At 34.9% G+C, this 14,065-nt stretch overlaps 1 protein-coding gene across 18 annotated transcripts in view; it reads left to right on the top strand.

The window, feature by feature from the left end:
- LOC122630744 (cAMP-specific 3',5'-cyclic phosphodiesterase, isoforms N/G) overlaps positions 1-10,221 on the top strand; it is a 315,403-nt gene extending 305,182 nt beyond the window's left edge. For all 18 annotated transcript variants that reach the window (XM_043815576.1, XM_043815577.1, XM_043815584.1 and 15 more), the window contains 5 exons: positions 4,208-4,301; positions 5,281-5,510; positions 8,430-8,693; positions 8,780-8,879; positions 9,022-10,221. In XM_043815576.1, the coding sequence (XP_043671511.1) occupies positions 4,208-4,301; positions 5,281-5,510; positions 8,430-8,693; positions 8,780-8,879; positions 9,022-9,857 (1,524 nt within the window). In that variant the 3' untranslated portion in view covers positions 9,858-10,221. The remainder of the gene's footprint in view (positions 1-4,207; positions 4,302-5,280; positions 5,511-8,429; positions 8,694-8,779; positions 8,880-9,021) is intronic.
- The last annotated feature ends 3,844 nt before the right edge of the window (positions 10,222-14,065 follow it).

Here is a 14,065-nt window from a genome sequence, read left to right as displayed (position 1 = left end):
CTCTCTCTCTCTCCAACGTTTACGTTGTTTCACCACACCACGATTTCGAAAGCTACATATATGTATCGATCGCATCGAGTTTCGAAGGCCGTCGCGGTGAAGAGTTGACTCGATTCATTCCGCGAGTTAAACGCGTCAAACAAAATCGATCGATCGTTTGTATCGTGAGCAAATGAAAAGCGAGACACAGAAGACACACAGAGAAAGAGAGAGAGAGAGAGAGAAGTAGATCGAGTTTACTCAAACATTATCATAGAGCTTTGGACGACTTTAACGTCCGTTGCCTTTGGATTCACCGGCGTACATTTCCACAGACTTTAGTTAGCTCGTTGCTGTTTGAGAGGTTCAAACATTCTATTAAACCCTCGTTAAAACGAATGTAAATAACAACGAAAGTCATCGAAGTATTTCTTTAAATAATTTTTTCTTCATTTATTGTTCTCTTTTGTTGAGAGAGAGAGAGAGAGAGAGAGAGAGAGAGAGAGAGAGAAAGAGAAAGAAAGAGAGTCTAATCTTTGTTAATCGTGATAATCTTCGTTTCACTTACCTCGTGGTATACCTAATCTAAAGAGTAACTATTAAAAATAATCACGAGAGAAGATATTACATATACGTTTTTCTTTAAAATCAATTCTTCTTTTTTTTTTTTTTCCTCGAAAATTTGACGAGACGACTGATAGCGATAAGTACAGAGTTGTTTTTAATTTCATATTGATTTTTATACAAAAATAGCTACTTTATCTTACTGGCCCTCTTAATTCGTTTCAAACGTACAATATAACTCATCAATGTAAATTATTTGTTAAATATTATATTTTTTCTTACGAATTGAGAAGAAAGGTTTTTTACGATATGTCCGGTGAATTTTGAATTTATATGTTCAAAAGAACTCGCGATGCGAATCGTTGATGTTGCGAGAAAAAATGATTACGATATCGCTGAACTCTGAAGACCCGGAACGTCGTGAATGATAACGAAAAGTAAAATTTGTGTAATCAGTCGTTTAATTATCCAAGGGAATACATTATGTACGTTGTTGTTTAAACGTCGACCGAACTCGATGACTCGTCGTCTCGTGCAATGAACAAATCGAAGGTCTCCATTAAAAGTCATTTCCATACGTGAATCTTTTGATCCAATTACATGCTTCGTTACATCATATGCATATATATATATATATAAGTATATAAGTATACTCATGTATATATTAATCCTTACAACATCGCGATACTTATTACTCTGCTAAATATATATATATATATATATATATATATATATCGTAATAACAGTATAAACATATAAAATTTTCTATCAAAGGAAATTACGTTGGAGTGAATGAATGAAGATAAGAGGAAAACTGACAATACTGATAGAAATACGATGATGTGCTCTTGCTCGGAATGCTGATAATACATTACAAAAAAAACCTACGTATTGTTTACGTAATATAATGTCTTTATGACACACATATATACACATACGCATATATCATAGAGGTAAAAAAAAGTACTAAATACCTTTGATTCATCGTAGCGAAATGATGACGTCTGAATAAGAAGAAAACATCGATCGATTGATCATCGATCGATTCTCGCTGTAATCGAGAATTTTCTATAGATATCGCGATCACAAGATTTATCGGAAAATTATTCATCCCACTTGGAAAATTCTTTTCTGACTTTCGTACTTTGTCACGCCTCGAGATGAATCTCATTTATCTATTTATTTGTTGTTAATACCAAGTGATATATCGTCATGTTTTTAATTTTATCTTGATAATGATTGCCATCCGTTAAATATGTTAACGAAGATTCTTGAAAACGGAACTTATTTAAATAATTTTAATAATCGACGTACGCATATACATGTATATAAAATTTTCTCATCTTCATATCACTAAATTAGTTACTTTTTTTCTTTTATCGTACTTTTACGATCGCCGTAGATCGACTAACGGGAACGATAAATGTCATGACTTTCAAACCTGTTTCACACTAAAAAATGTATATCTTTTTACAACTTTTTAAAGATCTCGAACGAATAACTCGGAAAAATTTCATCAATGTTGGAGACTATACATGTGTCTTCTATATATACATATATATATATATACATATATCTTTTCAGAAATCCTATCGATTCTTTACGATACACAATATCATACGTAATCATTATCGAACGATCGATCGTTCGATGAACCTCTTATCGTCTTATATTCTCCGAGATATTTATAATAAAATGTATATCTATTTTTATCCACGTTATTACACGTAAACGATTGATTCGCTTAATTTGTAGGATAAGAATTTTCAAAAAAAAAAATAAATAAATAAAAAAAGAAAGAAAGAAAGGAAGAAAAAAATCGAATTGCGAAAAGAAACTTTGCCATTTCGTATCGACGATTTTCATGTTCATTGTTTGAAAAAGGAAAGTTGAGAAACATGTAGGAAGTGACACGTTCCACTTACTTACCTATCGATGCTTCCTCAGACTCCTTTCTCTCCATCATCGGGACGTTGATCACGACGTTGGAAAAGCTTCTGTCGCGATACTTCATCGTCGTAACGAGAGAGTTGGTCCTGAAAGTAGGTCGAATCCAGTTCGTCATCTACGTCATCGAGCGTATAACGATGCGTAACATATTTGGAAATTGCACTTGTCGTTTATACAAATCTATGATATCTTTCCTTTCATCGATATCGTATAAATAAGTACTGATAAGAATATTTCTATCAGTATTATTAACATTTTTAATATCTTTTAGTTTACCGTTCGCATTATCTTTAAGAAATTTCATTCTATTTCTATACATGTTGAAGAAGAAAAAGATTATTTAATTAAACGAGAAACGATTTAAATGGAATCGTGTTAAACAATTTGATAACACAGGTCGTTACACTGAAAGAAGAAATTTCAAAAAGAAAGAGAGTGTGAGAGAGAGAATATCGAGATCGTAAATATAGCGTTTAGTTAACGAACGAAATAGCTTTTGTTTAAAGAATCTGGAGAAAATGGCCTGGAGAAAAATTCGATAAGAAGCTTTCGCTTCTGACGATAAGAAAATTATCGGCTTGATATTATTTTTTTGTTTACTTTTTTGCATACTTTCGTAGATTCGTTTTATTCTCTTTTTCTTTACCTCTTTTTTTTTTTTTCTTTTTTTTTGTGTGTATTTTTTGTACACACATACAGAGAGAGAGAGATATATATATATATATATATACGTAATGCACAACGACGCAGATTTATTGCAAATATCGTAAATTTAGCAAGATAATGTTTCGCTTCTTCGTTGATCGAAAACCGAACCAAGGTCGGTTTCTTGGTCCTCGCAAACGAAACGCAGAGATTTTTTTGATAATTCTTCTGGGTATTTTAAATCATTCCTGTCAACGAGTTAACATCACTCGTTAAGTTGCTCTTTTTTTGATGATTCTATACTCTTCGTACTATATTCCTTTATATATAGTTAGGTAAAATATATCTATAAGAAAGATCAATTATTAATAATAATTACGATATAATAGGATTACAATATATAGTCAATAGTCAATTCTTTCTTTTTTTAAAACTCAGCTCTCACAAACTCATTCATTGCGTTTTATTCGAAATATTTCTAAATTTTTCGCCGTTCGACGACACTCCATCGTATTTTCTTTATCTGTCTCATACTCTTTTTAAAATGAATATTCTTTACTGTGAAAACTCTTTAGTTACTTTATTGGCAACTTTTCTATTTTTTATCCTATTTTATCGATATTCTTTAAGAAATAAGCGATAAAACATCGTATTCACGCAATATTTAAAATCCGATAAACATTACAACACAAGACTATAGACTCTTTATTTCGATACACATATAATATATTATTGAAAATACAAAATCTGATACGATAAATAAAAAGAAATTGTTCGATCAAATGAAATCTCATGGATTAGATGATAGAATCTAATGGATCTAATTTTTAATAATACTTTTAGATCTTATCGAATTTCAATCTAATCGGATTGAATTCAAATAAATAATAATAATATCGCACGATACACAAATGATTCGTTTTATTTATTCATTTATTAATTTTTTTTATCAAAGATAAATGAAAAAAATCAAAGGGTAAAACGATCATCGGAAACGATTAAAAATCCTATAATATTTATTACCATATTCGATTACTAATTTCCGCTTTTTTATTTCTTTTGATTATAGTTCAAGAGAATGCTGAACAAGGAACTCCTTCACTTCTCGGAATCGTCCAAGTCCGGGAATCAAATATCAGAATATATCTGCAATACTTTCCTTGGTGAGTAATTTCATTCAAAAATTCGTTTCATTCAATCTATTGTCCAATTGCATCAGGAACTGCATCGACTCGTTTCATTATTGCCTTTTCCATCAAAATCGATGACGTTCATATTGCTGTCATCGTCGTCGTCGTCGTCGTCGTCGTCGTCGTCGTTGTTTACGAATTCGCAAGCAATTTCCTTCATTTCCTTTTACCTTTAATAGAACTGAGAAAAGAAGGAGAATGGAGAAGAAGAGAGAAGAGAAGAGAAGAGGGAATAGTCGAGGTCGAAAATCCGAGTTTAAACGAAGACGTCAAAAGCAAACGATCGATATCTCTTTCTATCTATCTCTCTTTTTCTCTCTGTTTCTCTCTCTCTCTCTCTCTCTCTCTCTCTCTCTCTCTCTCTCTCTCTCTCTCTCTCTCTCCTTTGACGCATTGAAAGCCCTTGAAAATGCGATTCATAGAGAAACGAACGATTTAAATTTCGTTCCTCATACATTCCGCTTTCGAATCCATCGTGATCTAGTTCTCGCGTTTATAAATTTTTTCTAATATAAATAAACGATAGATCGAACGAGCCCTCCCGATTTCCGATACGGTTATCTCATTACAAACACGAATTTTTCACGTACGTAATGTGACTCTTATCGTGAAAAGAAGAAAATAAAAACGACAGACAACGCGCCCGTGTATTTATATACCTAAGTATATATGATAGAGTCGATAAGAACAACAACAAAGATAAAAAAAAAAAAGAAAAAGAGAGAGAAGAATAGAGAGCAAAAAAAAAAAAAAAAGAAAAGAATCGAATTTTGTATCAAATCAAAAAAAGGGTCGTTTAAAATTTTATCAAAATCGTATTTAATGACAAACGCATCTAATGCGTCTAATAATTAAATACAAACGCATCTGATGCATCTATTAATTAAATACAAACGTATCTAACAATGAAATAAAAATATTAATGACGAACATCTGATCAAATTTTATATAGACAAGCAACAGGAACTCGATTTGCCATCTTTGCGGATCGAAGATGCGGTTGCAGCAGCCGGAAGTGTGGATGCACGTGCTGCTAAGAAGAAGGATAGGGCACAGAGGGGTCCAGCTGCTATGTCGCACATTAGTGGCGTTAAAAGGCCACTCACGCACACGAATAGCTTCACGGGAGAACGAGTACCCCTTCACGGAGTGGAAACACCACACGAGGAGGAACTCGGCAAGGTTTGTTCATTTCTCTTTTCTTTTCCTTTTTTTTTTTATTTTGTTACTTTTTCCTTTACTTTTTTATTTCGTTTCGCTTGGAGATTTCATTATTAAAGAAAATATTACGAGAATTTAGACAAGTATATAAAGATATACATATCTCTCTGTTCATTAAATTCATACGTAGGACGATATACTAATCATTTCTCGTTAACTTGGAATCGAAATATCCGACTGTATAGCGTATACATAGTAAAACGCATTCCCCCTATTTATTCAGCTATGAGATTCAACACCCACGCGACCGACGTAAATCCGATTATGTCTTTCATCGATAGATTTAATCGCGATTCACTAATTACGTACTAATCCCACTGAGCGAATCTTTAACGAGTACGGACGATTTCTCTCCTCTCTCTCTCTCTCTCTCTCTCTCTCTCTCTCTCTCTCTCTCTCTCTCTCTTTCTCTCTATTTTCAAAGAGAAGTCGATTTTAATGACTAGCAAAGATGTACTGGAATTTTATCAAAAACTCGGACAAGATATTAAAATATATAATACATATATATATATATATATGTATATATGTATATATATGTACCTATAGATATTAGAATATATCCGTATATATAAAATTTTTGATCGTTTACATTTATAATACTATATAATATCGATATAAACTTTCAAATTATTCGAAATATTTATGTTAATATTAACTTTAACGTAGTATTTACATTAACTTCATGCTCATAATTATTCTTATATTTCTCGTTTTATATAATAACATTATAATTGTACGAAGAAGTGAATATTTTTCGTGATAACCAGATACTAACTATAATGTGTTAATTATTATCGTAAAAAGTAGAACGTTAGAAACCATCGTCCGTTTCGAATAACTGTTGGATATCAAAGTATAAAACTTAATTCTCATTTCTTTTTTTCTTTACTTTTTCTTTTTTTTTTTTTTTTTTAGTTAGCTTCTGTTTATTGTTGTTGTTCAGTCTTTCTCGACGATTTTTCTGCGAATTTTGAATCGGTAACATTCGCTTCGGTAGCCCGCTGTGAACGGATTGGTTTCTTTCTTTTTCGTGAGAAGAGAATTCTCTCTCTCTCTCTCTCTCTCTCTCTCTCTCTCTCTCTCTCTCTCTCTCTGTTTCTCTTTTGCGTTATCCTCTCTAAAATCGTCGCCTCGGTTATCCGTGTATATGTAAATACTTAGAGAGATGCTTAAAACCAGCAGGAGAAAACATCGCGAATTCGATTTGGAAAATTCCAACGACACGTGCGAGTACAAATATTTGCAACGTGCCTTCATTTTACTAAAGGATTACAAACTCGATGAAGAGTAGGAGAGAGAAAGAGAGACAGAGAGAGAAAGAAAGAGAGAGAGAGAGGAAGGGAATCGCGTGTGCCGCCATGACAAGGTCTCTCAGATTAGAGAGATTAGCGAATCGAATGTTTTCTTTTCTTTTCTTTTCTTTTTTTTTTCCTCGCCAATTTTCTTATATTCTTTTTTTTTCTCGTTTTTTTTCTTCTCTTTTTTCTTTTTCATTCTTGTAATCTATTTTCTCTCATTTCTTCGAAAAACGCGAGCGCCATAAGAAAAAATTGAATAATCGCTTTCTCGAAGAATGTTTCTTCGCTTTCGAATTTATGAAATCGTTTAGAATATATAAAATTATTGTCGATATTCGTACGTATTATATTACTAGTATCGAGTTTGAAGTATAGATAATCTACGTCAGTTGGAGGTGAGAATACATACGTGACAGCCGGTACACCCGATAATAGGAATTTAGAGAACGAAATGTTTGCATTGAATTTGCGATAGGATCGTGTTGCGATTAAATATATATATACATATATATATATATATATATATATATATATATATATATATTCATATGAACTTACAAAATCATTCGGAACGAGGTCGTAAGCCTTACCGATAACATTAATAATAATTCTGCTTGAAAAAAAAAGAAGAAAAAACAAAATAAGAAAAAGAGAAGGAAAAAAATCATTCAACTCATCTTTTGAGAATAAAAAGAAATGGGAAATCCGTGTATGAGTCAATACTTTTTTTTTTTTTCGATTTCTACTTTCGATTGTGTCGTGCCTTCTTGAAAATCTTTCGAATATTTTTCTCTCTCTTTCTTTCTTTTTTTTTTTTTTTCTTGGCAAGCGATATTCTCTTCGTTTTTTTATATCATCAAAGGAACGACCGCCTTTCTTGAGATGATAAAAATAATCTTTGTTCACGCTTCCGCGACATGGAAAACGAAACGAACTTTGCCCTCGTTACGCTAATCGAATATCTTTGGATATTTTGCGGAGCACGTCCTTCTCGGAAGAATCGCGCTGATAAAACTGAAATTTTGTATCCTTAAAAAAGTCCGAACCAATCGTTTGTCCGAACGAAAAGTCGAATTAACACCCACGTTAAAATAATCCAAAAAAGCGTACCGTTCGTTTTTATTTTCGACGATTTTCTTTGGCGATCTTCGAATCGACGATCGAAAATCTTATCGTTTTTTCGCTTCGTTGAACGAAACAATAAAAAAAGAAAAAAAGAAGAAGTAGATATCGAAGAAACGAGTCGACGAGTTGTGAAGAAGAAATAAATGAATAAATAAATAAATAAATAAATAAATAAATAAAAGAAAAAATGAATAAATAAAGAACTAAACAAGATCTCCAAACTTTCAACAAATGCAAATTCTTCTTGGATGTATCTGAAACGATACATAAACGATCTTTTAAAAGTGCAACAAAAATGCATTCGTAATCTTAATCTTAAATTCATCATTTCCTAAACTATTCGTCGAATCATATTGAGAAATATTTCTTGGACTATATTCGAAAATAAAAAAAAAAAAAAAAAAACAAAAACAAAATGAAAAGAAAGAAAATGAGTTAATATTTCTTTTATCAGTTATTGTCGGACATCGACAAATGGGGCATCGACATCTTCAGGATAGGCGAGCTCAGTAATAATCGACCTCTCACCTGTGTCGCGTATACGGCCTTCCAAAGCCGAGATTTGTTGAAATCGTTGGCGATACCGCCGAAAACCTTCGTTACCTTCATGATGACCCTCGAGGATCATTACGTGAAGGATAATCCCTTCCATAACAGTCTTCATGCCGCCGATGTGACCCAATCCACCCACACATTACTCAACACACCCGCCCTCGAGGTAAGCAACAGGAATTTCTCGGCGTTGGTTAACAATGAATAGAACTTTGTTGATTTACTGCTAACACAATAAATTAATATTTGCAGTCTGTGTTTACGCCGTTGGAGATCACAGCGGCTCTGTTTGCGGCCACGATCCACGACGTGGATCATCCCGGTCTAACGAATCAGTTCCTTATCAATTCGAGTAAGTGATAAATTCAACAAGGATGAAAAGAAAGAAAAAAAAAAAAAAGAAAGAAACTTTTATAAAAAAAAAATCAATGAACATTTTTATCGTCGATGTTTCTAACGAAGAGAATTTCTTTTTGTTTCTGTCGAAACTCTAGGCTCCGAGCTCGCCCTGATGTACAACGACGAGTCCGTATTGGAGAATCATCACCTAGCGGTGGCGTTCAAGCTCCTGCAGAACGAAGGTTGCGACATATTCGTGAACATGACGAAAAAGCAACGGCAAACTTTGAGGAAGATGGTGATCGACATGGTCTTATCAACGGACATGTCGAAACACATGTCCTTATTGGCAGATCTGAAAACTATGGTAGAAACGAAGAAAGTCGCTGGTTCTGGCGTACTACTTCTAGACAATTACACGGATCGCATACAGGTGTTGGAGAATCTCGTTCATTGTGCGGACCTGTCGAACCCAACGAAACCGTTGCCTCTTTATCGACGATGGGTGAGCCTATTGATGGAGGAGTTTTTCCTGCAGGGTGATCGAGAGCGCGAACAGAACATGGACATAAGTCCTATGTGCGATAGGCATAGCGCGACGATCGAAAAGTCGCAGGTCGGCTTTATCGATTACATCGTACATCCGCTTTGGGAAACGTGGGCAGATTTGGTACATCCTGATGCCCAAGAGATTTTGGATACGTTGGAAGAGAATAGAGATTGGTATCAGTCGATGATTCCACCGTCACCACCGTCGGACGATCAACAACAACAGCAACAACAGGCTGTTAACGATCAGCAGCAACAACAGTCCGAGAAAAAACATTTTCAAATGACGTTGGAAGAAGGAGACGAGAGCGGAGAGACTTTAGAGGGTAACGACGGTGGTGGCGGTGGCGATGGCGACGGTGGTGGCGGCGGTCGGACAACATTTTCGAGCGAGGACGCGGGCGGTGAGAACGATGAGAACGCCGCGGATGCTGGAATGTGACGGAGGCTCGCCGGTATCTGCAAGAAGCTCCACGAGAAGGTGCAGCAGACTTGGTGGCGCGTGCGTCAGTGACACGAGCACGAGCAGGAGCCGCGCTGGCTGCAGGTCGCGGTGTTGCTGTACTGACGCGACGATAAAAAAAAAAGAAGGATCCCCATCCTTTTGTCCTTGGTATTCCTGAGAGTACGTCGAAGCTGCCTGGGACTAATAAAATAGGCTAGGCTTATATTAGTCGTTGTTTCGCGAGCGAAGAAGACGCTTGCTTGGCCAAGACTGCTAAAATAAACTGACGAAATTTCTTGGCGCTTGAGGGAAGAAGGTTGAGAAAAACTGAGTATGGTATGGGAACGATTATAAAGAAAAAGAAAAAGAAAAAAGAAAAAAAAAGAAAAAAAAGAAAAAAAGAAAAAGAAAACAAAACAAAACAAAACAAAAAAAAAGAACAAGAGAGAGGACAAAAATGACCAGCACTCCCTCCCCCTCGTTGCTCGCCCTGATTCTCTTCTTATCGTTGTCGCCAATACCAGAAAAAGCAAGCAGCAAACAGCAAACAGCAAGCAGCAGCAGCAGCAGCAGCAGCACCACAACCACAACCACCATTACCAACATCACCGCCGTTGTCTGTCGTCGTTCAAAAACGTGTTAGAAAACGCGACGACTTGACGGCTCGTTGTCGACGCATCATCCTCGAAAAGCAGAACGCTCTCTCTTTCTCTCTCTCTCTTTCTCTCTCTCTCTCTCTCTCTCTCTCTCTGTCTCTCTCTCTCTCTCTCTCTCTCTCTCTCTCTCTCTCTCTCTCTCTCTTTCTCTCTCTCTCTCTCTCGTACGCAGAAGTGAAGATCGTTCGTGACTTCTATTTTCGGGTGGAACTAAACCGGAAGAAGAAAAAGAAGAAGAGGAAGAAGAGGAAGAAGAAGAAGAAGAAGAAGAAGTACGATCTTCGATCAACGGTGACGCGTTGGCGGCTGGTCCGAAACGCGTCGCGTCCGAAGGGAAACGAGAAACGATTTATCCTGGACGAGAGATCAATAAATAAGAAGTATTGTCGCGCCTCATGCGAAGATTATTCTGTCCTCGTCGTTGTCGTCATCGTTCTCCTCATCGTAACTCCATTACCTTATTTTTTTACTCTATCTATCTATATATCTATTTCTTTCTCTGACACTCTATGTCTATCTCTATACCTTTCTCTATCTCCTTTAACCTTCCTCCTTTCATTGTTTCCTGATTAATTTTCTTGATTGGTCTCGATCGCACCGAGGAAAGACTATTTTGGAAACTAACGTTGCATCTTGCCCTTCCTCCTTCTTTATCTATCTAATATATCTATCTATTTCTATCTCTATCCTCCATTTCATTGAAGTTAAAGTGATAATAAACGGAGGGATCGAATCTCTTTCTTCACAATGTACCTGCGCAAATAAAGCGAGATTCTGTTTTTCACGATTGGTCGACAATCGGTCGATGCTCGAAAAGAAGAAAAAGAAGAATAAGAAGAACGTAATGATTATGAGGATAAATAAGTGAGAACAAAGTTAGAAGAGTTTATACTTGCTACGTGCTACGCATAAACGAAGGGCACTAAAACTTCGCTTCGGAGAAAAGACGAAGATACAGAATCGCACAGAATCCTCAACGACATATCAAAACATTGAACGGTACAATAATGGTGTAAGATTTTATTCCGAGGGATTCGTAGTTGGATTTCGCGGGCTCGATTAATATCGTATTCGTATATCTATCTATGTAATATATATATATATAAATATATATAAATATAAAAATATATATATATATATCTCTCTCTTTCTCTCCATCTCATACGATTGAAACAAACGCAGAGAGGCTTGTTTAGATGTATCCATCGTCGAAAGATTCAATATATGCAATCCAAACTACTGTTGGAATACAAAGTACAAAATAAAAGAGGGAAAAAGAAAGTATGAATGAACGAATGAAAAAGAAAAAAAAAAAAAAAAAAAGAATGGAAGACCGTGCTTTACGGTGCACACGGAATAATAATCAAAAAGTGAGATAATAAAAAGTAGATCACCTTTGGGAAAATCTTAGAACAAGAACGGAATTTGTAACTCGTGAAGTAATAACACACGTGCACGAAGAAGTATTTGCATAATGTTAAAGAAAGGAAGAAAGAATAAATAAAAAAAAGAACGAAAGAAACTTTCTATCTTTGATTCTTTCATGAATAACGAGGGGATATCATCCAACGTTGATATGATATCTATAAAAATGATTGACAACGGTGTTTATTCTTCGTAAACGTGCAAAGATTTTCATCGTAACTTGTTGGATAAAGACGAATCGTAATCTTCGTAAGGAAGTATGCAGCCACGTTTTAAGACGAAGGTAACGAAAATTAAAAAAGATGAAAAAGAAAAAGATAAAAGTCAAGTAAAAGAAAAGCAAAGAGAGAGAGAGAGAGAGAGAGAGAGAGAGAGAGGGAGGGGGAGAGAGAGGGGGGGGGAGAGAGAGAGAGAGAGAAAGAGAAAGGAACAGAACAGAAGTGAAAAAAGACGAAAATAAGGAAGAAAAAGACTATTATATGCCGGCGAAAAAAGATGTTATTGTATGTGAAAAGACAGATGGTTAATTTTAATATAATAACTGCGTTAAAAAAAAGAGCTGGACTTTTTAGGTTTGTATTAAAATTAATTCATTCGAACTTGCTACGTGAGGGAAAAAGTGAAAAAAGAAAAGAAAAGAAAAGAAACAAGAAAATAGAAGAGAAAAGAGAAACAACAATGCTCTTTCTTCTTTTGAAAATTATAAAAAAACATTGAGGAACATTGCGCGACATGACACAAATTACATACATACGTACATATATATATATATACACACATATATACATATATATATATATATATACATATATAAAAATACGCTCTTTTGTACACTTGCGCTATTTCTTAACACAAGGAGAGACACGGACAACAAACACGCATACACACACCCACACATACACACATTATTTACATGCATATAATAAATAAAAGAAATGTAAACGCGTGTAATAGTGACATCTCAAACTATCACGATTTTATCATGCATTTTACGCTACAATGCAAATATGACGATGGCGCAGAAACGCGCTGAGTCTAAAGAGGATGTAAAAATTCTTTCTAACCAAAGAGTAATATTAGTGATTGTCGTTATAAATCGATCATCGAGTACGAGAAGCGCCCGCCGCATTATTAATTACCGATACGTTTCACGCGACGAACCGTATTTTTTCTCTCCTGGCTTTTAGCGATCGATAGAAAATAAGAGGAAGACCTGTAATCGTGTTTATAGAGAACAACACTCGCGCAAGATCGATGTATTATGGCAAAAACAAAAATACCACAGATATTATAAGGGGTAAAAAAGAAAGAAAAAAGAGAAAAAAGAAAAAAAAAAAAAGACAGAAAAAATACAACTTCGCTTTGATGTCTATGTTTCGACGAGAACTTTCTAAGTTGTGTTGTATATACCTTCGACGTTCGAGACGATCTTCCCGTGACATATAAAGATCTGATTACAAGATCATGTCGATTTTTGACGTGACTCGTGTCGTAGATAAAAAAAAAAAAAGAGAGAATGAAAGAAATTGACATTGAAGATCTTCTGAACGTCGATCGTTTGGTATTTTTGCAGTGTAAAAGTGCTGATTCTTCGAAATCGTCTTCTTTTCTCTCAAAAGGTCGTTCGTTACTTCGCTACGATTAAGATTCTTGTAAATTTTTCAGCGGGGTATTGTAATTGTAAAGTGACAAAATATAAATATATGTGCGTATGTGTGCGTATATATATATATATGTATTTATTTATATTCTATATATATATATACCGACACATACACAGTTGGAAAACTAAAAATAATGCAGGCTCATACGAACGGCATGTATTTATAATCGTGTAATAGCGAAGGTCAGCCTAAAAAAGAAAAAAAAAAAAATAAAAGTAAAGTCGTATACACATTTAGATAGTAAGCTCCTAACTGTCGTGCGTGAAACGCGAAAGGAATATAATGATGATGATGATGATGATGATGATGATGATGATCGAAGAAAAGAAAAAAAAAAAAACAGAAAAAAAATTTGAGAAGGAGACTCATGTGTGTGGTATCTCTTTTGGTCCACGTAATCGTATCAACTATCGAGAACGAAAAAAATCTGTATCTGTGTCCGTAGGCAGTGATCTAGTGA

The sequence above is a fragment of the Vespula pensylvanica genome, chromosome 7 (genome assembly GCF_014466175.1).
Source record: "Vespula pensylvanica isolate Volc-1 chromosome 7, ASM1446617v1, whole genome shotgun sequence".
NCBI classification, from domain to species: Eukaryota; Metazoa; Arthropoda; class Insecta; order Hymenoptera; family Vespidae; genus Vespula; species Vespula pensylvanica.
Note: the sequence above shows the minus strand (reverse complement) of the source record. Positions and strands in the feature narration are given on the sequence as shown.